General features: G+C 41.1%; 1 protein-coding gene across 19 annotated transcripts in view; it reads right to left on the bottom strand.

Moving 5' to 3' along the window:
• The window catches only part of GLT8D2 (glycosyltransferase 8 domain containing 2), a 62,881-nt gene that overhangs the window by 11,606 nt on the left and 24,443 nt on the right, over positions 1-26,832 (bottom strand). For 10 of the 19 annotated variants that reach the window (XM_084957360.1, XM_021092642.2, XM_084957364.1 and 7 more), the window contains 3 exons: positions 14,284-14,330; positions 11,297-11,389; positions 4,116-4,287 (listed from right to left, as the gene is read on the bottom strand). In XM_084957360.1, the coding sequence (XP_084813486.1) occupies positions 4,116-4,287; positions 11,297-11,389; positions 14,284-14,302 (284 nt within the window). In that variant the 5' untranslated portion in view covers positions 14,303-14,330. Of the gene's footprint in view, positions 1-4,115; positions 4,288-11,296; positions 11,390-14,283; positions 14,331-15,131; positions 15,205-26,832 lie in introns of all 19 variants that reach the window. The other 9 variants (XM_084957356.1, XM_084957357.1, XM_084957359.1 and 6 more) reach the window with 2 other exon arrangements.

The following is a 26,832-nucleotide window of genomic DNA, read 5'->3' as shown; positions in this document are numbered from 1 at the left end:
CGTTAATGAAAAGAGTTTTTAAGATATTTTAAAATGGGGTGGTGGAGGAGACAACCAAGAACTGGGAGACAGTCCCTACTTAAACATCATAAAGTCCTGCAGCTCATGCCTCTTGTTCAAGTACAAACACTCACTCCTATGAGACAGGCCATCCTTCTGGGTTTGGTTATCGGGTTTTCATACCCACAGGTGATGAAAGGTCTGTTAACAGCAGGCTAAGTGAACAATCCACAACAATAAAGGATAAGAGAAATGAAATGGAAAAACCCACGGCAGCCAAGGACCATTCCCATTTAGTTTAGGAACAGGTGTCTTTCACAGCTCCGTACCTCCTTATGAATACATTCTCCTTATGAATGATGGAAATAACACTTGAAATGCCTTCACCACTGCTTTCTCCACTTCCTTCCTACTCCTTAGAGGTAATCGATGTTAACCGCTGGAGATCTTTCTAGGTCTTTTTCTTTACAGAGACACATTTATCACATTTACCGTTTGGGGGTTTTGATTTCATTGCTATGGACTGAATGTTGTGTGCCCCACGGATTTGTATGTTGAAACCTAATTCCTAACGCAACGGTATTTGGAGGTGTGGGTTTTAGGAAGTGATTATGTTATTAGGGTGAAGCCCTCATGAACGGATTAGTGCCCTTATAAAAGAGGCCCTGGGGAACTCCTTTAATCCTGTCTGCCATGTGAAGACACAGCAAGAAGGCAGCCTGCTATGACCCAGGAAGTGCCCTTCCCAGACACAGAATCTGTTGGCACCTGGATCTTGGGCTTCCTGGCTTCTATAAATTGAGAAACAAATTTCTCTTGTTTATAAGCCAAGCCAGCCATTATTTTATAGCAGCCCAAGACATTCGTAAGGTGGACCATACTATATGAGGTGTACTGCAACTTGCATTTTCCACTTAAAAATATGCCTTCTTGAGAACATATGCAAACCTTCTCTGACATAAACTGTACAAATGTTTTACTAGGTCAGTCTCCCAAGGCAATAGAAATAAAAACAAAAATAAACAAATGGGACTTAACCTTAGAAACTTTTGCATAGCAATGGAAACCATAAACAAAACAAAAAGACAATGACAATCTACAGAAGGGGAGAAAATAGTTGCAAATTATGCAACAAACAAGGGTTTAATCTCCAAAATATACAAACTCATATAACTCAACAACAACAACAACAAAACCCAATCGAAAAATGGGCAGAAGACCTACAGAGACATTTCTCTATAGAAGACCTATTGGTAGCTAGTAGGCCAATGAAAAGATGCTCAACATTGCTAATTATTACAGAAATGCAAATCAAAACTGCGATGAAGTATTACCTCACACCGGTCAGAAAGGCCATCATTAATGTCTACAAATAACAAATGCTGGAGAGGGCGTATAGAAAAGGGAACCCTCCTATACTCTTGTTACAACTATATGGAAAATAGTATGGAGGTTCTTCAGAAAACTAAATATAGAACTACCATATGATCCAGCAATCCCACTTCTGGGTATATATCTGGATAAAACTATAATTCAAAAGGATACATGCACCCTTGTGTTCATAGCAGCACTATTTACAACAGCCAAGACATAGAAACAATCTAAACATCCATCAACAGATGAATGGATTAAGAAGATGTGGTACCTACATACAATGGAATACTACTCAGCCATAAAAAAGAAAAATAATGCCCTTTGCAGCAATGTGGATACAATTAGATTCTCATACTAAATGAAGTAAGTCAGAAAAAGAAAGACAAATACCACATGATATCACTTATATGTGGAATCTAAAATATGTTACAGACAAACCTTTCTACAAAACGGAAGCAGACTCACAGACATGGAGAACAGACTTGTGGTTGCCAAGGGGGAAAGGGGAGGCAGTGGGATGTATGGGAGTTTGGGGTTAGTAGATGCAAACAATTACATTTAGAATGGATAAGCAATGAGGTCCTACTGTATAACACAGGCAACTATATCCAATCTCCTGGGATAAACCAAAATGGAAAATAATATTTTTTTAAAAGAATGTATATTATATATGTATGTATGTATGTATGTATGTATGACTGAGTCACTTGGCTCTATAACAGAAATTGGCACACTGTAATCAACTATAATAAAAAATAAAAAAGTAAAATGCCTTCTTTCTTTTTTAATAGCTGGACATATTCCAAAGTTCATTCAAATATTCTTACATTGGTAGACAGTATTTTTTTACTGTTTGACATAATGCTGAATAACATTGTTGTATATATATTTTGGTAACATGTACTAAAATTTCTTACTTTTTTTTTTTTTTTTTGCTTTTTAGGACTCCACCCACAGCATATGGACATTCCTAGGCTAGGGTCAAATTGGAGCTACAGAGGCCAGCCTACACTAGAGCCACAGCAACACAGGATCCAAGCCGTGTCTGAGACGTACACCACAGCTCATGGCAACATCAGATCCCCGGCCCTCTGAGCGAGGCCAGGGATTGAACCCGCCTCCTCAGGGATATTAGTTGGATTAGTTTCCGCTGTACCACAATGGGAACTCATGCACTAGAATTTCTGTAGTATAGATTCCCAGTTGTGGAAATAGGATGGTGAGTCAAACTATACATGCATATACCATTTTAACAGACATTGCTCTCTTGCTCCCTCAAAATGCTTTACCAACTTACAATGTGTACATTGCGTAAACAAGGAATAAACATGTCCATTTTCTTGCACAGGATGGTTTTATCGTATTTAATTTTTATCATGCTGATGAGTCACTGATGATATGTCATTTTAATTTGCATTTCCCTGTTAGTTTTTTGGTTTTTTGTTTTTTTTGCCTGAGCCTGCCGTATATGAAAATTCCTGGGTCATGGATCAAATATGCACCACTGCAGCTGGACAGTGCCAGATCCTTAACCCAGTGCTCCACAGGTGAACTCCCAATTCCCTATTAGTAACATGGAGTATGTTTTCACATTTGCCAGCCATTTATAGGTTTTTTCCCTATGAACTGTCTGTATTCTGCGCTAATTTTTCTACTATATGCTTGTATTTTTGAATTTTTTTGGTAAGAATTCTTCAAACACTTTTGTTGAAATTTCCTTTGTCTATAATACATGTTGAAAATATCTTGCCTAATCTGTTATGTGATCTGTTACACTTGTAGGGTTTCAAATCTGTCAGTTTTTCTCTTATGATTTTTGTGCTCAAGGAGCCCAAAGTTAAACAATTATCCCACCCTTTTTTTTTTTTGGCTGTGCCCATGGCACACATAAGTTCCCAGGCCAGGGATCAAACCTGCACCATAGCAGTGACCCAAGCCACAGCAGTGACAACGCTGGATCCTTAACCACTAGGCCACCAGGAAATGCCCCATATTTTAGTAATACATTTAGAATTTTCTTTCCTGTTTATTTCTTCTAAATCCAACTCCAATTTATGTTTTAGTAGTATTGTGTGTGATAAGAAGGAAACCACTCTGCAGTTTAAAAATTATAATTAGTGATGATTCCAGATCATATTAAATGATTATATTATGTTAATAGTCTCCCAAGTTAAGAAAACAGAGAAAAGAGGGAGTTCCTGTTGTGGTGCAGCAGAAATGAATCTGAATAGTACCCACGAGGACAGAGGTTCAATCCCTGGCCTTGCTCAGTGGGTTGGGGATCTGGCACTGCCGTGAGCTATGGTGTAGGTTGCAGACGCAGCTCAGATCCTGTGTTGCTATAGCTGTGGCATAGGTTGGCAACTGTAGCTCTGATTCTACCCCTAGCCTATGAACTTCCATATGCCACTGGTGTGGCCCTTAAAAAAAAAGAAAGCAGAGAAAAGAAAAACCATTTAAGAAAGAAAGACTTTTATGTAAATTACTTAAGGATTGGGGTTCCTTCATGGATTAGACAATTCTTCTGCAAAATGATGCACTGCTCTCCCAGATGAATGAGGCTTTGTTGAAATTTCCTTAGCAAGGCAATGTATTTGTCAGGTGATCAGTTAAACCTCAGATTATCCTCTCATTCATTTAAAAACATTTATCAAACCAAAGAAAGAAGGAAATCCATTTAAGGAAAGATAAGGAAGGTGAAAGAAAGAAGAAAACTCCAAAGTCTGTGGTACACAAGTTACCGTATTCGGGACAGAGTGTTCCGGAGTCCAACTACGTAGAACAAAATGTTGGCGTCGGTATTGCTGTAGATGCTGTTGATGGCAGCCATGGTTGCACCCATCCTGCCTGGTGCTGCACAAATCACCACCGGGATCTCATCTTCCATTTCCTCAGGAGTCTCAGAGTCATCATCTGGCAACATCAAATATCAGTCTTGGAACATGAAGGAATTTCATAGTCCAGCCCATCTAACTTGTCTTCTACACTCTGAGGGGAAGACAGCACTGCTGACTGTTCTCAAATACCCAGTCTCTCCTTCTCTTAGAAGAAGAACACTGGAATTTTAGTTAGCATATAGTCCAACACTAAGAATATTTTTTCCATACTCCCTTGCGGCTCTGTGTGATAAAGTACTGACCAATGGGATGTTAGTGTCAATATATGTGCAACTCCTGGGTTTGCCTTTAAAAGGTATGTGCTTACCCTCCCCCTCTCTTTTCCCCCTTCCCATTGGCTGGAATGTTGATATGATGATAGGAGTTAAAGCAGCCATCTTGGACCAGGAGGTGGAAGCTACCTGTTGAGGACACCAAAATCAGAAGATAGAAAGAATCTTGATTTGGATGGTTATAGAACTGATGCATTAGACTTCCGCTTGAGAAAGAACATAAACTTCTATTTTCCTTAAGTCACTATTATTTTGGAACTTTCTAAAAGAAGCCAATCAGATAGTTTAACATGTACACATAGTTGAAAAATACGTGAAGAACCTAACAGTCTCATTTGATTCAACAACTTCTCAACTCCTCCCTGAAGTGGAATATTTACCTTGCTTACCTTGCTATACAATATACTACTGCGATCTTCCTTTCTGTTATCCACCTTCTTTTTTTTTTTTGTCTTTTTGTCTTTTCTAGGGCCACACCTGTGGCATGTGGAGGTTCCCAGGCTACGCCTACACCAGAGCCACAGCAACATGGGATCCAAGCCACATCTGCGACCCACACCACAGCTCATGACAATGCCAGATCCTTAACCCACTGGGCGAGGCCAGGGATCGAATCCGCAACCTCATGGTTCCTAGTCAGATTCATTAACCACTGAGCCACAATGGGAACTCCTGTTATACACCTTCTTGTTGAGTGTCTCAAAAGTTGACAGCAAGAAAAAGGAGATAAATGAAAAACTATGACTAATGCATAAGATGAATAATTGATTACTCTTCTGAGTCTTGGCTATATATTTTGGTATCACAATATAACTTTCAGGTATGAAGAATAATAATAATCAGTATGCAGAGTATCCACTATCAAATGGCCATATATGAAGGTCTCGCTCTCTCTTTACAGATACCTTTTTGCAAAAGCTCTATGATTCAGACCCAGGGTAGTTCTAGCTAATATTTAAGCCAACAAACATGCCACCAGGTGCTGTGCTTCGTGTAATTTAAGACACATTGAAAAGCCTCCCTCCTTCGTCTCCTATATCTTCTGCCATCTTGCTCCTACATCTGAAAGTTCCACCACAATAATCTTTTAACAGTATATTTACTGTTATAAGAGTCATAATATAATATTGGGGGGGGGCAGGAGAACACAAAATTCTCTCCAGTATTTGATCTCAATTTGATACATACATATTTGTAAATGGATCTATGTTTATTTATAGAATTATGAGTAATTTTAATTTCCTTATTTATGTTTCTTGTATTTTCCATATTCTCTAGAGTCATTACAGGTTGCTTTTATAAAGAGAAAAGAAATTTTTTCTTAACTAATTGTTCCTTTTGGACTAAACTATCTTCTTTGTGAGGTCTCCTAATCATTGGTATGTTCCCTAACCATATGGTAACCGCAGGCATCGAAGTGATCTGCCTGAATGCGCCTGTATTTGTTCACTGCTTAAAGTCCTCTCATGGTTGCTATAGGACAGAGTCACGTTTTTTTCCCTGGCACACGCAGATCCAGTCTCTGTTCACTTCTCCAGCCTTGTCTACTTCTACTCCAGCTTTGCCAAGCTATCCATGGTTCCCTGGATACTGGCACCATGTTGTCCCTTATCTAAATGCCTTTATACAGGCTGCTCTTGATGTCTGGAATTTTCTTACTATCCTCTCCTGCATGGCTGACTGTTACATATTCATTCCAAATGCAGAACAGACATCAGAGGCCCTAGGGAGTCCTTAACAGCTTCCTACACAAATTAGCTCATGCTCTTGCCCACACTCATTCTGTCCTTGCTTGTGGATGGATTTACCAGCTACATTGCAATTTATTTAGTCGTATGTCTTCTTTTTCTCTCTTTTAACTGTGAGAGCTGGAACAGTATCTTGTTCATCTCCATATCCTCTGCATGCCTAGAACATGGTAGATTCTCAGTACATGGATGGATGGATGGGTGAATTTATCAGACATCTCTATTTGAGCACTTCCCACATGGCATGGGAAAAATCTACTCCTGGGTCTGTCTCCTTTACCAGATTGTAAACTCACTGTATTATCTTGAGTCTGGCACCTAGAAGACACTTAATGAAAGTTTGCTGAAATCAACTAAATGGATCTGATGCACTGGCCCTAGAGAACAGGGCCCTAGAAGAGTAATTCATGGGCTATTCCTAGGGCAAAGAGAGAAAGAAGGGTTGAAAATCTGGGACAGTACCTGGCTGCCAGGCTCGGGAGAGGTCTTCATCAGGCAAAGGGCAGAATGAGGTTGAAGGAACAGGCTATCATGAAAGAAAGGCACCCTAATAGAATGTGCAACACTGACTTTACAGCTCTGCTGCAGACACACTACACTGTATACTTCTTTTGTTTTTTTTTTTTGTTTGTTTTTTTTTTTTAGGGCCGCACTTGCAGCATATGGAAGTTTCCAGCCTAGGGGTTGAATTGGAGCTACAGCTGCTGGCCTACACCACAGCCACAGCAATGTGGGGTCAGAGCTGTGTCTGTGACCTACACCACAGCTCAAGGCAACGCTGGATCCTTAATCCACTGAGCAAGGCCAGGGATTGAACAAGCATCCTCATGGATCCTAGCTAGGTTCATTACCACCGAGCCATGAAGGGAGCTCCCTCAGCTATAAATTCTTTACCAGTGCCCCATCCTAGCAGATTCTTAGGGACTCATCCACTGTACTATTTTGATCTATTATACCAAGTGCTGCCTGAGCCAGCTCATTGCAAGGTCTGGTTATGAGAAGCCATTTGGTGCCCATAAAAATCTCATAATGGTGGCAAATGGACTAGAAATTTATTATTTTGCCTTAATCCATGCCCACAAGTAACTCTTATCAAACCATGTCCATTCCTAGAAGTGGTGAAATGTTTGCTCTCCCAAGACCAAATGTCTGAATCACATTTCAAATTAGAACTGCTTTGGCCTTACATACAAACTTGCTGCACCCCAAATGGGCCAGGAGTGAATCACCAGCATGCTGATGACAAAGAAACTGTCAGGAGAGTCCACGGAATGTCATGAGCAGGAGATGACACAGAATGACACCATGGTTTCTTTCTTTCTTTTTTTTTTTTCCAGTACATGACTTCCCAGGACCTCTAGACATTATCTTATGACATGAGTTCTTTGAATTAATGTTTCAAAACTGTAAAAATTAATATGGAATTGGTGGAGCACAGAATTTTTAGGGCAGTGAAACTATTCTGTATTCTACAATGGTAGACGAATGTCATTACAATTTTCTCAAAACCCATGGAGTGTACAATACCAGCAGGGAACCCTAATGTCAACTGTGGATACTGGTGATAATGATGTGTTAATACATGTTCATGGATTATAACACATGTACTTCTTGGGTGCAGAATGCTAATAGTGGGGGAGGGGTGTGTGTGTGTGTGTGTGTGTGTGTGTGTGTGTGTTTATGTGATAGAAGGGGATATATGGGAATTCTCTGTACCTTCTGCCCAGTTCTGCTTTGAACCTAAAACTGCTCTAAAAATTAAAATCTATTCAAAAAATTCTTGGATCTCCTGTTGGGCTCAGCAGGTTAAGAACCCAATTGGTATACATGAAGATGCAGGTTTGATCCCTGGCCTCACTCAGTGGGTCGAGGATCTGGCACTGCTGTGAGCTGTGGTGGAGGTCATGGATGGGGCTGGGGCTAGGATCCTGTGCTGCTATGGCTGTGGCGCAGGTCAGCAGCTGTAGCTCTGACCAACCCTTAGCCTGGGAAGTTGCATATGCCATGGGTGTGGCCCAAAAAAGACAAAAAAAAAAAAAAATCTTGAAAAATTTCTTCTTGAAAAAATTTCAGCCCAAACAGAAGAGTAGCCAATAAATGATAATTGTTTTCTGCAGACCTCTCAGCCCCCATTCCAAAGACAGACCTCTGGTACCAGCATAGTGCGTGCCTCTCAAACCCTTCTTAGGGTAAATACAAAAGCATTTAAGATATATATTACATAAATATTGCATGAAATTTGATGTATTATTCTAAAACCAAAATGAAAATCATACTCGTCATAGTCTTCTGTAACTTGCTTTTTCCACTTAACATACCACAGACATCCACCTCTCCATGCCAACACTCTGTTCTTTTGAGTGGTATTGCGTAACATTGGTACTTTATAAAAATTTTAACACTCAGTGGGAAAAGAAAATAAAAAACACTGAATGGGATAAAAATGGGCTATTAGATCAATTCCTGTGGTCCAAATTCTTTTATCATATATAAATATAGAGCTGATTAATCAGGCAGGATATGCATTTCCCTCTAGTTCTTTTAACAGTTATCATAAAAGCAACTCATTTCTTTCCATGGAGAAAGGAGCTTGCAGCACAACTGAATGTGTTGGTTTATCGGCAGGAAGTGAAATGTGAGGAGGAAAGAGCTCAAAGTTCAGACAACATTTGACCTTGTACGACCTCCTCTCTCTCCTCTCTCCCTCTCTCTCTTTCAAAACAGTTTTGTTGAGGCATGATTTAGACACTGTTATGAACTGAACTGGGTACCCCAAAAATCCATATATTGAAGCCCTAACCCTCAAAATGTGACTGTATTAGGAGACAAGGCATCTTTATAAGAAGAGGAAGAGACATCAGGTCACATGAGGAAACAGAAGGCATTTGACTATAAACTAAGGAGAGAGGCCTCCAGAGAAACCAGCTCTGCTGGTACCTTGATCTTGGATTCCAGCCTCCAGAACTGTGAGAAAATTCATGTCTATGGTTTAAGTCATCCAGTCTGTGGTATTTTTTTATGGCTGCCCAGGAAGACTAATATAGATCTCTTTAAATTTACCTACTGAAAGTAAAAGGAAGTTCAATGATTTCTAGTCAATTTAGAGTTGTACATCCATCATGACAGTCCAATTTTTAAAACATTTCTATCACCAGAAAATTTCCCTTAAGCTAGGCTGAATCAAGCCACTTCCACTCTCAGCCCCAGGCAACCACTGATCTGTCTCTGTCTCCACAGATTTGCCTTTTCTAGAAATTTCCTTTAAATGAAACCATACATGTGGTCTTTCGAGTCTGGCTTCTTTCATTTAGCATGTTTGTGAGGTTTATTCACATTGTATCATACATTAGTAGTTTGTTCCTTTTCATTGTTGAAAAGTACTCCGTTGTAGGAGCAGAAATCTTCTTATTTACTCTCTAGGCGATTTACATGTGGATTGTTTCCAATTTGGGGCTACTATCAAAAATGCCCCAAAGGAGTTCCTGCTGTGGTGCACTGGGTTAAGTATCAGGCATTGTTGCAGCTAAGGCTCTGATTTGATCTCTGGCCCAGGAACTTCCATATGCCATAGGTGTGGACAAAAAAAGAAAAAAGAAAAAAAGAAATGCCCTATAAACATCTGCATCCATGTCTTTGTGTGGAAACTGTTCTCTTTCCAGATGCTCCTGATGTTCATTTAGACCGGATTATACATGTTTTTAATTGTTTTTCCATGTTTTTTTTTTTTATTATGAAAATCAGCTTTGTGAGAGCAGGGATGTAATCTTGCTCCTTGCAGTGTGTCTAAAAAAAAGGTGTGACTACAAATGTATATAATGCACCAAAATATTGATCGCTTTGTCTTCAACTGATATAGCTACAAGTAATGTTTTTCTCTTTTGTATTTTCCATAAGTGAGTCTATTTGCCTTGCTAACATAAAGAAGTGCATTAGTTAAAAATAATATAAACAGGAGTTCCTGCTGTGGTACAACAGGGTCAGCAGCATCTCTGCAGCACCAGGACACAGGTTCAAACCCCGGCCCAGTACGGTGGGTTAAAGGATCCAGCATTGCTATAGCTGTGGTGGAGACTGAAACTGAAGCTTGGCTCTGATCTCTGGCCTGGGAACTCCATGTGTCTTGAGGTAGCCAAAAACAGAAAGGAAAAAAAAAAAATAACATAAACATAACTAGTTCTACTTAGTTTTTGTGTGGGTTGGCTTTGTGGAGGTTGTGAAGGTGCCATCTCAAGCAATCCACCCCTGAGCAGGGAAACTGGGCTCTTCAGTACAGCTGGAAGAGGACTTGGGGTCAATGTAGCAATTCTACTCATAAGCAGAATTACTGAGAGACTCCAACTCAGAGCGTGGTTTGAGAACCGACATCATTGACTTATCAACTGGAGGCTCACTGGAGATGCAAATTCTCAGCCCCAACCAAATCTACTGATTCAAAACCCAGGAACAGGATTGTGTTTGAACAAGCCCTCCATGTGATTCTTATGTGTGCTAAAGTTTGAATAGCACTGATCACTCTAGAATACAAGCAAAAAGTTGGCCTGCTGTGGATATTCTACAAGCAGGTTCTTGGAAGCCGACCAAATTTCTGCTTGTCTCTAAACCCAGGTACTGAAAGGACTCAAACCATGTCTGCAGGTGGCTCATCTTGATGGACCACACACCTGCTTATCTGCTTCATTCTTTTTTTTAAATATATTTTCCCTTGTGGTAAGACACACAACATAAAATCTACCACCTTAATCATTTTCAAGTGTACAGTTCAGTGGTATTAAATACTTTCACGCTGGTGTAAACCACCACCACCATCCACTGCCATTACTCTTCATCTTATAAAACAGATTCTATACCTGCCAAATAATTACTCTCATTTCCTTCCCCCCCTCCCAGCCCCTGGCCACCATCATTAAGCCTTTCGTCCTCATGAATTTGCCTACTCAAGGTACCTCTATTAGGGGAGTCACACAGTATTTGTCTTTTTGTGACTGGCTTACGTCACTCAGCATACCTGTTTCATTCCTGAGAACAGCAGCCTTATGTACTTTCTTATACAGAATCCCACAGAGGGTCACAATCAGAAGGAACAGCAACACCTGATTAACTGAAATAAAAACAGAAACATGTTCAAGTATAACCTATCAAACTGCAATTGTGGAAAAGTTTAGAAGACTGTGTGAGCGCATGTTCTCCCTGACACACAGGAGTAGGGGTCTGGCACCTTTCTCTAAGCAGACAGCATGCGGAGTAAAGAGTTACTCTGTGATGATGCTGATACTCAAGGATATGCAGATGTATCTTAAGGAACAGCCAGGGCTAAACCCGGGCAGTCTGATGGCAGAGGCTGCAACCTTGATAACCACATCATGCTGCCTTTAGAGCCACTTTCTGTGCAGGAATACTTGTTTCAAATAATAGCCAACATTTATGTAATGTGTATGATGAGCCAGTACTTATCATGCATACATGTTCCCAGCCACTATAACCCAGCTGCTTCTCAGCTAATTCCACCACTGGTCAAGGTTGACGTGCCCTGAGTAAGAGGTTAGAGGACCCCAGTACTTCTTCCTGGTCTAAGCCTCCAGGGCCATCTGTTCCAGAACAGTGATATTTGCCACTGGGATCTGCTAAAGAGTGGAATAGTGTCAAGCAGTATTTTCCTAAGTATGGTGCACAAGCCACCCATTGCACTTGGGGTGATTTAGAAGGCTTATGTTCATAGCATTAAGCAATATTCGAAGTGTGAGAAATCAGATTTTTTTGTTTTTTTTTTTTTTTTTTTTTTGCCATTTCTATGGCCTCTTCTGTGGCATACGGAGGTTCCCAGGCTAGGGGTCTAATCGGAGCTATAGTCACAGGCCTACACCAGAGCCACAGCAACACAGGATCCGAGCCACGTCTGCAACCTACACCACAGCTCACGGCAACGCCAGATCCTTAACCCACTGAGCAAGGCCAGGGATTGAACCCGCAACCTCATGGTTCCTAGTCGGATTTGTTAACCATTGAGCCACGACGGGAACTCCAGAAATCACTTCTGATTTCATGTGCAGGCAGGCAACATAAGCTACCCAGAGTTGAATAACATTATTCTAATCATATATATTTGTACAGTCACTTTCTTTTTATAATAGAGATAACTGTCAACAGATTCTTAACCCACTGCACCACAACAAGAACTGCTATACTTGAATTTTTTAAATGAATCAACTTAAGGAAAATAGTAAGTCATGAACAAAACAGAAGGAACACAGATGACAAAAAATTGAGACAGTTGTACATTGCCATATGTAGTGCCCCAAAGCTTGCAGTTTGGTAAACATGGTAGAAGGGGAAAAGGCGGGATCTGAAGTCAGACTCAGATCTCACTTTTACCACTTCCTACCTGTATGGCCTCGGACAAGTTACTTAACCTCTCTGAGCCTCAGTGTGCTCGTCTGCTAAATGGGGATTGTAATAATAATCATTATCTTTCAGAGGTGTTTTGAGAGTTAACAAAGTCAATGTAGGCCCAATAAAGACTTTAAAATTGCTAAGTATTATTAGTGACTATTTTCGTACATCAAGATATTTATGTTTATTGGACTCATATTAATCTATTTTCTGATCCCTTGGTCTTTGTCTTCACTTTTGTAAAAGAAAGGAGTTGAACAGTCTCCACAGATGCCTTCCAGACCTATGTACTGAGGCTCAGTGGTTCTGCCTTGCTGACTTCCATCTCTACTGTGTTGTCAGATTCAGCTAGAGACAACCAGATACTACATGCAGTTTAAAACAAAACTATAGGAGTTCCCGTCGTGGCTCAGTGGTTAATGAATCCGACTAGGAACCATGAGGTTGCAGGTTTGATCCTGGCCTTGCTCAGTGGGTTAAGGATCCGGCATTGCCGTGAGCTGTGGTGTAGGTTGCAGATGTGGCTCGGATCCCGCGTTGCTGTGGCTCTGGTGTAGGCCAGAGGCTGCAGCTCCAATTAGACCCTAGCCTGGGAACCTCCATATGCCTCAGGAGCTGCTTTGGAAAAGGCAAAAAGACAAAAAAAACCAAAAAAAAAAAACCCCAAAAAACAAAACTATAAAGAAGCAAAAGACAAGGGACAAAGGTCTACAGTTTATCAATACAACTGATTAACATCTACGTCCCACAGCTGGTTTGGGGAAGTGGCCCAATGTCTACTACCATTTGACCTTTTTTAGTATAAGTATATCCCACGGAATATTTGGGATATACGTACACTAAAAATTATTCATAGTTAATTACAAAATTCAAGTTAAACTTGATATCTTGTCTTTTCATCTGTTCCACTGGACAACTCTCCCCTGATGGTAACAGTAACACAATTACATTATTTTCCCCCAAGATTCACAAACAACTGGATATAAAAACAGAGGCAAATCCAGGTTTTGATGCAGTCTGAAAATAATATAATTTGAAATGACTCTTTAAGAATACAAGATTACAAATGCTCAATTAAGACAGGAAAATGAATATTTATTTAAAATGAGAAAATAAACCATATTTGTAACTTTTATGGAAACATCTGACCCCCTCATAAAACAAGCATTTCTGAAAAAAAAACTTTCTATGAGAATCATCCTGATATGATGATGCCTGTGGGAAAACCATCCACGAAAATCAAAGATTAGCAGTTCCTGTCGTGGCTCAGTGGTAATGAACCTGACCAGCATCCATGAGGAAGCAGTTCAATCACTGGCCTCTCTCAGTGGGTTAAGGATCTGGCGTTGCCATGAGCTGTGGTGTGGGTCGAAGACCTGGCTCGGATCTTGTGTTGCTGTGGCTGTGGTGTAGGCCAGCAGCTGTAGCTCCAATTCAACCTCTAGCCTGGGAACTTCCACATGCTGCAGGTGTGGCCCTAAAAAGATAGCAACAACAACAACAACAAATTAAAGATTAAAAAAAAGAAAAGCCAAGACCCAGCATCAAAACAGTCCTCCAAAATATCTATTTTTAATCATAATTTTCAAAAGTTTATAATCTTACTTTTTCGTAACAAAGCCATGTGTGTTCATGCGGATAAAAACTGCAACCTGTGGATTAAAGAATATAAAATTTTGTTTAAAAGAGCACCAACCCAAGGTCATAATATAATTAGTAAGGTTTATGTCTTTGACCTTTTGATATTGGCAAATTCTGCAATCATTCTTAACTGTTCTGAACTTAGAGTTTTGGAAATTATTTCTTGAATCTAGAGCTCACCTCTTCAAAATCACTCCTTTGGCTGTACAAAGAGTTCCCCCGGGTCAATTTTTTGGTCTTCTCCAAAAATATCCCTGTCAACCCTTGGATTAATTGGAAGAAATGTCATACAAGATTTCCTTCATCTAAAGTATTAATCCCACGCCTTTCCCCTGCTACCATAATTTCATTCTTTTGATGAGGAAGCTTCTACATCTTCAGAAATCCCTCATGAAAACAGAACCATCCTGAGAGGGGCACACTTCATACTGCATTCAATCATTCATTGAGTACATATTTATCGAGGGTCTACTAAAAGCCCAGCACCGTGCTATGTACTGGGGATGCACCGACAAACGAATCAGTCTTGGCCCCTATCAACACGGAGCTGTTTTCACTGGGGAAAACAGATATTAAAATGTAACTAATAAAATAACTAGATTATGGAAAGTGATAGGAAGGAAATAACAAAGGTGTGGGATAAAGATGAAGAGAGGTAGGGAGGCATTCGGAGGCAAATTGGGAAAAGCCTCACTGAGGAGATGGCATTTGATCAGGAGAAAGAGCAGGAGCCAGTGGAGAGAATGCGGAAAAGCATCCCAGGCAAAGGGAACAGCAAGTGCAAAGGTCCAGGGGCTGAGGATTCTAAGTACCTTTAAGAAGTTCAATGTGGCTGGAACATAGTGCACCCAGGGAGAGACTGGCTGGAAGAGGCAACTGTGGTATCTGTAAAGGAGTGTGGATTTTTTTTTTTAATTTTTAGGGCCGCACCCACAGTGTATGGAGGTTCCCAGGCTAGGGGTTGAGTCAGAGCTGTAGCTGCTGGCCTACACCACAGCCACAGCAACGTGGGATCCGGGTCTTGTCTGTGATGTACACCACAGCTCATGACAATGCCAGATCCTTAACCCATTGAGAGGAGCCAGTGATCAAACCCACATCCTCATGGATACCAGCCGGGTTCGTTACTGCTGAGCCACAGTGGGAACTCCAGAGTATGGATCTTATTTTATTTTATTTTATTTTTCCTTTTTTAGGGCCATACCTGTAACATATGGAGGTTCCCAGGCTAGAGGTTGAACTGGAGCTGCAGCTGCCAGCCTACGCCACAGCCACACCAAATCCAAGCCGCACATGCAACCTACACTGCAGCTCATGGCAACATTGGATCCTTTAACCTCCCAAGCAATGCCTGGAATCAAACCCACATCCTCATGGATACTAGTCAGATTCTTAACCCACTAGACCACAAAAGGAAGCCAAGGCCTTATTTTAAATGCATGTAACACCCTCCACCATCCTGTTTTCATTAAAGTCCTAAAGGAATGTTTTTAAAATACTCTCACAGAAATTCTGATGGTAAAGGACAGCAGACACTCAAAGTCATCTGCAATGAGCTCAAAATATCTTACAAGTTTCTTGTTTTACTTTCAAATTCATGTAAACTGTACAAGAATACAGGAAAAATAACAGTTCCTTTCACTGTCAGAAGAGCTCCCCTCTGGGAGAAAACTCTTCATTGTGAAATCAAGGTTTTCTGAAGGGATGGGATGGACAGGGGTGAGAGCAAGAGAGACCTAAGTGGGTCCAAGGAAATGCTGAGCAGGAATCCTGAGGTTTGGCAGCACCCAAGAAGAACATCATGTAAGGAGGAGAAAGAGTCATGTCAGGAGCTGCCGCTTGTCCATGAGAACATCTTTCCCTGTGCAGATGGTCCCTAAGAATTGTGATACCCAATATCCCATCCATAGTCTCTACTGTGCTCTGAAGCTTCTAATCCCTACTCTCTACCCCTGCCCCACTGCTCTTCTCTCTGGATCTAAAGACACATGTTGCTGTATTTGAGGGACAAGAAGAAGAGAAGCCACATTGGACATGGAGGATGAGGGAGAGAAGCAACTGATAGCTAGAAAGTTCTGTGGGCACTGGACATGAGAATGGAAGCCATCAGGAACTGGTAGGGAGTTTAGAGGGGATACTGATTGGGGGAAAGGTGAGTTCATTTTATTTGAATCTCCAAATCTGCGGCAGATGGCAGGAATCTTAACCATTGTTGTGACATAAATATCTTGGAAATCTGGTGAAGCCCATAGACTGCTTCCCAGAAAAATGTTATTATTTATTTTATTTTATTTATTTATCTTTTGGAGCCACACCACAGCATATGGAGGTTGCCAGCCTAGGGGTCAAGTCAGAGCTATAGCCACCAGCCTACACCACAGCCACAGCAATGCCAGATCTGAGGCGCATCTGTGACCTACACTACAGCTCATGGCAACACTGGATCTTTAACCCACTGAGCAAGGCCAGGTATTGAACTTGCATCCTCATGGATACAAGTCAGATTAATTTCTGCTGAGCCATGACAGAAACTCTCAGAATAATGTTTTTTAAAGCTTAAAATATATATTGTATTATAAGGAAAACCAATTACAAAATTTTAAAGAAGAGAAAGCCATCAGACTATTGGGAGAAAAATCAAATTTGTGAGATAGCGATATATATGCTTTTTAAATTAAATAATAAGGACTATTAGCAGGTATAATAGTTACTGTAACTTGAAGTAGTGATGAGCTTTAAAAAATGTGAGATATTTGAGAACCCAGAAATAAAACCAGACACCTATGGTCAATTAATCTTTGACAAAGGAGGCAAGAATATAAAATGGGAAAAAGACAGTCTTTTCAGCAAGCATTGCTTGGAAACCTGGACAGCTGCATGTAAATCAATGAAACTGTAACACACCCTCACATAATGCACAAAAATAAACTCAAAATGGCTTAAAGACTTAAAAGTAAGACAAGACACCATCAAGCCCCTAGAAGAGAACACAGGCAAAACATTCTCTGACATCAGCCTTACAAATGTTTTCTCTGGTCAGTCTCCCAAGGCAACAGAAATAAAAGCAAAAATAAACCAATGGGACCTAATCAAACTGACAAGTTTTGCACAGCAAAGGAAACCATAAAAAAACCCAAAAAGACAATTTATGGAATGGGAGAAAATAGTTTCAAACACTGCAACTAACAAAGGATTAATCTCTAAAATATACAAACAACTCATACAACTCAACAGCAAAAAAGCCAACAACCCAACTGAAAAATGGGCAAAAGACCTGAATAGACATTTCTCCAAGATAGCAGATGGCCAACAAGCACTTGAAACAATGCTTGACATCAGTGATTATTAGAGAAATGCAAATCAAAACTACTATGAGGTCCCACCTCACACCAGTCAGAATGACCATGATTAGTAAGTCTACAAATAACAAATGCTGGAGAGGGTGTAGAGAAAAGGGAACCCTCCTGCACTGTTGGTGGGAATGTAAATTGATGGAACCACCATGGAGAACATTATGGAGGTACCTTAGAAATCCAAACATAGAACTACTATATGACCCAGTAATCTCACTCTCGGGCATATATCTGGACAAAACTTTTCTTGAAAAAGACACATGCACCTGTATGTTCACTGTAGCACTATTCACAATAGCCAAGACATGGAAACAACCCAAATGTCCATCGAGAGATGAATGGATTAAGAAAATGTGGTATACATACACATTGGAATACTACTCAGCCATAAGAAAGAACAAAATAATGTCATTTGCAGCAACATGGATAGAACCAGAGACTCTCATACTGAGTGAAGTAAGTCAGAAAGAGAAAGACAAACACCGTATGATATCATTTATATCTGGAATCTAATGTACAGCACAAATGAACCTTTCTGCAGAAAAGAAAACCATGGACATGGAGAATAGACTTGTGGTTGCCAAGGGGGAGGGGGAGGGAGTGGAGTGGGTTGGGAGCTTGGGGTTAATAGATGCAAACTATTGCCTTTGGAATGGATAAGCAATGAGATCCTGTTGTATAGCACTGGGATCCATATCTAGTCACTTAGGATGGAGCATGATAATGTGAGAAAAAAGAATGTACATGTGTATGTGTGACTGGGTCACCTTGCTATACAGTAGAAAATTGACAGAACACTGTAAATCAGCTATAATGGAAAAAATCATTTAAAAATGTGGGATGTTTGTAACAACTGTTAATGTAATATGAAAATACCTAATTTCTGCTGGTGATGAGGTCACAGGTACTACAGTCACTTCTGTGATTTGTTGCATATATTCACAATTGAAGGAAATGCTCAAATTCAATTAGAGGTTAGTGAAAAAATATATTTTTTCTCATCTAAGTGCATGAGAAAATGAAATGTATCCATGGATACTTTCAGGGTCTGTGCATCCCTGGTAAAGGTTACAGAATCCAGGAGTTCCCATTGCGGCTCAGCGGAAATGAATCTGACTAGTATCCATGAGGACGCAGGTTTGATACCTGGCCTTGCTCAGTGGGTTAAAGATCCAGCATTGCCATGAGCTGTGGTGTAGGTCACAGACATGGCTCAGACCTCACGTGGCTGTGGCTGTGGTGTAGACCAGCGGCTACAGCTCTGATTTGACCTCTAGCCTGGGAACCTCCATATGCTGCAGGTGCAGCCCTAAAGAGAGAAAAAAAATGTTACAGAATCCAGAGTACAGGTTGATTCAACTGACATCTGGATTAGGCTGTCACAGAAAAGTTATGTTTTTTTAAAAAATATATTTAAAACTTATTTTATTTAAGTAGAGTTGATTTACAATGTTGCATCAATTTCTGTTGTACAGCAAAGTGTTTCAGTTATACATATTTATTCTTTTTCACATTCTTTTCCACTATGGTTTATCACGGGATATTGAATATAGTTCCCTGTGCTACACAGAAGGACCTTGTTGTTTACATATGCTAGTATTTAACCATTTAACTTAATTCAATCTTTAGGTTAGAGTTAATAGAAACAATTTGCTTATTAACTATTAATAATTATCAGACCCACATCAGAGTGTCCTTGCATGCACAGAGACTAGTTCTAGCCCATAGTAAAAAGGCACCAACAATATCCCCTGGAGGTTAAAGAGAGGATGGTGCAGGTCTGGTTCAGATCTAGGTTCTCATCTAATATCACAGCAACTAGATGAGGTAGACGTTGCAGATGAGGAAATCACGACACAGAGAGGTTAAGAAACTTGTCCAAAGTCACCCAGCCGGTTTGCAGTAAGCCTAGAGTTTAAACCCGGGCAATCTGGCTCCATGAGGATTCTGAAAGACAGAGGGGGTGAGGCGCAGCAGGTCTGGCAGAAGGGACAGAAAGAACAAGAGCAAAAGCATGGAGGAGGGAAAAGGCGTATGTCTGGTTGGACTGAAGCATGTGTAAGAGGGGGATGAGAAATCGCACTAGAAACATAAGGTACCGCCATATCGTGGAGGGCCTTGAATGCCAATGTGAATGCTCTAGAGTTATTACCACCCCTGCTAGAAAAGTGATGATTGAGTGTTTTATCACCGAGGCAAACTGCTTTGGGACGATGTGCCAGGTTTGTGCTGTGGCTTTTCGTAGCTCCCGGCTTATGGCATGCTTCAGGGGGCAGGCACTATAGAATGAGAAACTGGTCCCAGGCAAACATGAATAGCGGGGCAGGCTGACTTTCAAGGTGACTGCCAGGGGTAAGGAGCACAGATGGAAAAGAAAGCCCTCAAAGGAAGGCTGGAGGGATGCCAGAGATAGATGTGGGATAAAATTTGACTGCTTTGCATTGCTGTACACTCCCAGAAGGAATGAAAATATCCAGGTTTTTACTAACGTCATAAAGCCCCATGTTGAAAAGCCCTTCTGCCTCTTTTTTTTGACTATTAAAGAAAATAAAAAAGCATTTAGGACACAAAATGGAGGGAGATTTTTCATTTGACCTTCTTTAAGACTTATATTACACTTATTTAATAGCCAGTAAGGCTCTTGACACCAGTCAATTAAAATGGGCACCTCTGGTGTCCCCTTGGTCTGTTCTGACCAATAAACAGCAGCCTTGGCACCTACGGAATGTTGAATCATGTAAATGTGTTGTCTATACAAACAAATAAATGAATAGTAGAGGGGATTCTAAGCGCACGCACGAGCGCGCGCGCGCACACACACACACACACACACACACACACACACACACACACACACTTCGGAGAGTTGCTGTCCCATCATCAACCATTCTCATCTTCTACAGACCAACTTTTTACCTTTTTTGCCTGAGACAAATTCAGGGCAAGTTCCAGGAGGCCTATCAACTAGATGTATTCCAGGAATCGCTTCTTTTAACAGAAGAGGCCAACTACTCCTTTAGAGTATAAAGAATTGGGCTTGTGAGAACTATTTTTCTGCCAAGATATTGAGACATGTTGACAAGGTAATTTCTTTGTAGTGTTCTGGATTTCCATAAATCTCCTATTGTGAACTTGGATAATTAGGACAAGGGCCTCACTCAGTGAAACACAAATGGTGATGTATAATAAATATTCCGTATACCTGCTTTTTTTTCTTTAAATAGTCTTCCTTCCTGTAACACATGTAATTGATTAAAGGCATATTATCAGGTCCGCTTCAAAATCTGATTTGTTGATTCTGAAATATTTAAATTTTTAGGGAGTTCCCAATGTGGCTCAGCCATAATGAACCCAACTAGTATCCATGAGGGCATGAGTTTGATCCCTGGTCTTGCTCAGTGGGTTAGGGGTCTAGTGTTGCCATGAGCTGTGGTGTAGGTCACAGACGTGGCTTGGAACTGGCATTGCTGTGGCTGTAGTATAGGCCGGCAGCTGCAGTTCCAATTGGACCCCTAACCAGGGAACTTACAGATGCAGGGAGTGTGGCTTGAATGAATGAATGAATGAATAAATAAATAAATTGTACATAGAACAGAATTCACTTTTTTGGTTGTATTGTTCTATGAATTTGAACATACGCATAAATTCTTGTGATAATCACAAGAAATGAGATAAAGAACAATTTCAACACTTCCAAAAAATTCCCTTGTGCTGCCCTTCTCCAGGCAGACACAACATGACACCTAACCTCTGGCAACCACTGACCTTCTTTCTGTCCTTATAGTTTTGCCATTTCCAGAGTATCATATAAAAGAAATCGCACAGTATACAGTCTTTTGAGACTCTCTTCTCCTCGGCAGCATACATTTGGGATTCTTACTTGCCATTGCATGTATCAATATTTTGGGTTTCCCTTGTTGCTGCATAGTATTCCATTGCAAGGATGTATCACAGTTTATCCATTCATCCATTGAAGAACATTTGAGTTGCAGAAGTGTTTTGTGATCATGAACAAAGCATTTGTAAATACTTGTTTAGAGATTTTTGCGTGATTTAAAATTTTTAATTTTTTTTGTCTTATTTTTGCTATTTCTTGGGCCACTCCCACGGCATAAGGAGGTTCCCAGGCAAGGGGTCGAATCGGAGCTGTAGCTGCCAGCCTACACCAGAGCCACAGCAACATGGGATCCGAGTCGCGTCTGCAACCTACACCACAGCTCACGGCAACGCCGGAACCTTAACCCACTAAGCAAGGGCAGGGATTGAACCCGCAACCTCATGGTTCCTAGTCGGATTCATTAACCGCTGTGCCACGACGAGAACTCCCTGATTTAAAATTTTTAATTCTCCACCTAGAAATGGGATCACTGGGTCATTTGGTGGGTATATGTTTAACTGTATAAGAAACTTGCCAATTTGTTTTCCTGAGTAGGTGTATCATTTTGCATTCCTATCAGCAATAAAAGAGAAGTCCAGTTGTTCTGCATTCTTGTCAGCACTTGGTATTGTATCTTTCTTTTATTTTAGCTGTTCTAATAAGTGTATTTCATTGCGGTTTTAACTTGCACTTCCCTAATAACTACTGATGGTTAGCATCTTTTTATGTGTTTATTTGTCATCTATATATGGCTGTGATGGTTAATTTTATGTATCAACTTGACTAGGCCATGGAGTGCTCAAATATTTGGTCAAATATTATTCTGGGTGTTTCTGTGAGGACGTTTTTGGATGAGATTAACATTACAGCAGTAGATTAAGTAAAGCAGATTGCCCTCTCTAACATGGGTGGGCCTCATCCAACAAGCTGAAGTTCTAAGTAGGAAAAAAAAAAAAAAAAAAAAGGCTGACCTTCCCCTGAGTAAGATAATTTCTTTGGCGTGACTATCTTTGAAATGGGGCGTTGATTTTTTCTACCTTCAGACTTGAACCGACACTTCTGCTCTTCCTTGGTCTTGAGCCTGCCAGCCATCAGACTGAATCTACACCATCAGTTTTCCTGGTTCTCAGACCTTCAGACTCAGACTGGAGCTCCCCTCTTGGTTCCCTTGAGTCTCCAGCTTGCTGACTCAGCCTGCACATCTCAGGTCTTGATGGTGCCCATAATCACGTGTGCCAATTCCTTATCATTAGCCTCTTCTCTAACGTATACATCCAACTGGTTCTGTTTCCCTGGAAGACTGTGGCTAATACAATGGTGAACTGTCTGTTAAAACTTTTTGCTTGTTTTCATTCTATTAATTAATTAATTTATTTTTGGCCATGCCTACAGCATGTAGAAGTTCCCAGGCCAGGGATTGAACACATGCTACAGAAGCAACTCAAGCTGCTGCAATGACAATGCCAGATCCTTAATCCCCTGCACCTCAAGGGAACTCCTTTTTTGCCTATTTTTAAATTGGATCATTGTTTTTTATTTTTGAGCTTTGAGAATTCTTTACATATTTTGGATTCAAGTCCTTTTTTGGATGTGTGATTTGAAATTAGAATAAAATATTTTAAAAAATCAATAAATATATACAAACGCATTTCTAGAAGAGAATTTTAGATTATAAATTTCATTTTAGTTTAGGAGTTCCCATCGTGGTGCAGCAGAAATGAATCCGACTAGGAACCATGAGGTTGCAGGTTCGATCCTTGGCCTTGCTCAGGGGGTTAAGGATCCGGCGTTGCCGTGAGCTGTGGTGTAGGTTGCAGACGCGGCTCGGATCTGGCACTGCTGTGGCTGTGGTGTAGCTATAGCTCCAATTAAACCCCTAGCCTGGGAACCTGCACATGTCGCAGGTGCAGTCCTAGAAAAAGGACAAAAGACAAAAATAAATAAATAAATTTCATTCTAGTTCAGAAATCTAAAATTAAATTTTGTCATCTATTCATTCACTTTGTGGCATTTTCCAGGAGTTGGAATCTGAGCTCCTTTATCTTAAAAAAATTTAATTTGCCATAAATAAGAATTTGTCTTGAAAACTCCGAGTTTATTTTAAAATTAAATTGATCCTTCTTAATTACGGTCCTTCAAATGAACTTCTGAACTTGATGTTTGACCAGAGGCAGCAGTCAGCAAACGGGGAACAGTATACTTTAGGAATTGGTGACATGACAGACAGCCAGCAGGGCACAATCAAGAAAGGCGGGATATTAGAGTATCTAGGGTTTCTTTATGAACAAAGTGTTGTGAGAACTTGCTGGCAGTGATCTAGGGAAATTCTTCAATGGGGATTTGACTTGAGCCTTTAATTCACTGTAAACAACCAGCTACAATGTCCCTTTCATTTTCCCAGGATATAAACTGTACACTCAGGAGCCCTACGTGCATTTGCAATGGCCCTTCTCCTTTCATCCTCCTGCACTGGAGAAAGAATTTCATCAAAAAGCAGGTTGCTTGTGATTCTTCTCAGATCAATTTCAGGTATTTTCATCCATTTACTATCCATTTTCTACTTCCCAGATGACATGCATTCAGCTAATGTTTTGAGGTGATGTCACCCTAGAATGGTCTTGGGCCACATGTCTGTCCCCTGCCTAGGACCATCTAGAACCAATGGAGAGAATGAGCAGGAGACCAGAAGGTTCTGGGTTCCAAGTCCTTGAGGCCAGCTCCTCCCTGGCTATCCCAGTCAGCCAGGCCAATAAATTTCCCTCTTTTCCTTAAACTGTTTTGAAATGAGGTTCAATTTCTTATACACAAGAATCCTCACAAAGACATTCCCTGTGGCCGGAGTGGTGTCCACATATAGGGAGAAGTTTGCAGGGGGCCAGATAATAATAATAGCTACCATTTATTGATAGCTTAATTTGCACTCAGCCCTATGCTGACCATTTAGGAACATTATCTCCTTTAATTCTTACCATAAACACTTTTCAGACCGATTTATTACTATCTCTATTTTTCAGATGAGAAAACTGTGGCTCAGAGAGGGTAACTTGCTTAAAATCACACACCTGGCAAATGGTGGAGCAGGGAACTGAAATTAGGTTTCTCTGACTTCAAGGCCGATGCTCTCCAACAAAAAGCTTCTGGAGCTCTTGAAGGGCCATTCTGGCTACCCCAGAGGCAGGTGAGATGGGCTCTGGGTGATGGACGTCACTGTGTGTCGATGAAATTTCAAGCTCTCAGGGAAGGTTAGTCTGCTCTTCCTTGAGCGCTTGGTTACTCTAACTACTGTGTTCATGCCAGAATCAGAGAAATTGTAAGTGCTAACTCATCTGAGAAGGGCACTCATCTTGCCCCACCCAGCATGTTGCCAACAATAAAATCTCTTTAAGCTCAAAGAGGCTTCAGGAAACTGATATGGCACATCTAATTGCAAGGCATGGCAGCAGTGAGGCAATGAGGCAAATTCCTGAAGCAGATTCTAAGAAACCTTCTAAGGTGCTTTTAGAAAGCAAGGCAGAGAGGAGTCCTTGAGAGGCAGGACTTCCAAGAGGAAGACTGTTTTAGTTACTTTTTTAAAATGTGAAACTGTATAAAGTTCGACATGCCTAATCTGCATCCTCCTCTCCCTCCTCACAGTTTCATCTCATCTCTGATGACGGCACTCTGTGTTTAAGCTGCTGAAAATTGGTATTTCTGGTACTTGTAGTCGAAAGCATTCTAACAGATTAAATAGGTACACAAGACACGTTTGCAGCTTCTAGATTGGAGCTGATGGTGTGGATTTAGTAGAGGCATCAGGGTTGTAAACGGGTAGAAGAGTGATGGAGGAAGACCGGGACAAGAGCTGGAGGCAACGGCTGCAAGACATCTTCAGAACGCATAGGATAAGCAGCAGAGATCTGGGGCCAAGAGAAACTGGAGTGTCTGGGGCAAGGTCTGGGACAGCATCTTCTAGGTGAGTGTGGTTCCTGACTGCAAGGAAATGCAGCATGGACTCATTCCCTGTGGGCGAGGCCTGGGCATACAGGAGATGCAGCCCCCCAGCCAGCTCTCTCCTCTTCTGGCCACTTCCTGTGTGTAGATGGGGGCTCCACACTGGCCCACTTTCCCACCACCTTTGTAAGCCCTCATTCTCAGTCCCTTCTGTCTTTGTCTCTCCAAGCCACATCTGCCACCTATACCATAGCTTGTGGCAATGTCGGATCCTCAACCCACTGAGCACGGGCAGGGATCGAACCCAGGTCCTCATGGATAGTAGTGGGGTTCGTTAACCACTGAGCCATAATGGGAGCTCCAGGACTCAATTCTTGATTTCTTCTCTCCAAAATCCCTCCTTAGGAGGCCTCATCCTGTCTCGTGGCTGGAATATGCCATTCTATGTCATATGTCATACGCTGACAACTCCCAAATCACTGTCTCCAGCCCAGATCTCTCACTTGGACTCCAGACTCCTGAAGCCAAGTGTCCACTGGGCCTCCAGGTGTCCCAAACTGAGCTCTTGGATACTCCGCCTCCAAAACATGCACCCCCATCATTTTCCCCAGCCCCATAATGACAACTCCATTTTTCTAACTGGTTCAGCAAAAGTACACTTGGTGTTATCCTTGACCCGTGTCTCTTTTTCATTCCCCGAAGATGGACTGACAACAAATCCTGTCAGTTCCTCTTTCAAAACATATCTAGACTTTTACCACCTGTATGGCTTTGCCCTGGCCTGATCACCATCATCCTTTGACTGGATTATTCTGCCTTTATTTCCTTTTGGTTGATTTTTTTTTTTTTTTTTGGTCTTTTTGTCTTTTCTAGGGCCACTCCCGCGGCATATGGAGGTTCCCAGGCTAGGGGTCTAATCAAAGTTGTAGCTGCCAGCCTACGCCAGAGCCACAGCAACGTGGGATCCAAGCCGAGTCTGCGACCCACACCACAGCTCATGGCAATGCTGGATCCTTAACCCACTGAGTAAGGCCAGGGATCGAACCCGCAACCTCATGGTTCCTAGTTGGATCTGTTAACCACTGAGCCACGACAGGAACTCCTCCTAAGTGTTTCTTAATCCATCTCCTTTCTACCCTGCCTCATCTCTACTCATTGATTCTGCAATAACTTCCCACCTCTAGGATTTCCTGCTCCCTCCTCTTCCCCAATCCATCACTGGTGTAGCTGTTGCAGTGATCATTTTTGCTCTTTTGAGAATTACATTAATTTGAAACTTACCTGCAGCTTGAGTACCCTTATTTTTTGTTTGATTTTCCTTTTCTTTTTGTCACTTGAAACATTTTGAGTCTA

Source organism: Sus scrofa, chromosome 5 (genome assembly GCF_054392235.1).
Source record: "Sus scrofa isolate SSC_HxYL_T2T_F1_AM1 chromosome 5, Sscrofa_HxYL_maternal_Yorkshire_Landrace_v2.0, whole genome shotgun sequence".
NCBI classification, from domain to species: domain Eukaryota; kingdom Metazoa; phylum Chordata; class Mammalia; order Artiodactyla; family Suidae; genus Sus; species Sus scrofa.
The sequence above is the reverse complement of the archived record's forward strand: the minus strand, read 5'-3'. Positions and strand labels throughout refer to the sequence as shown.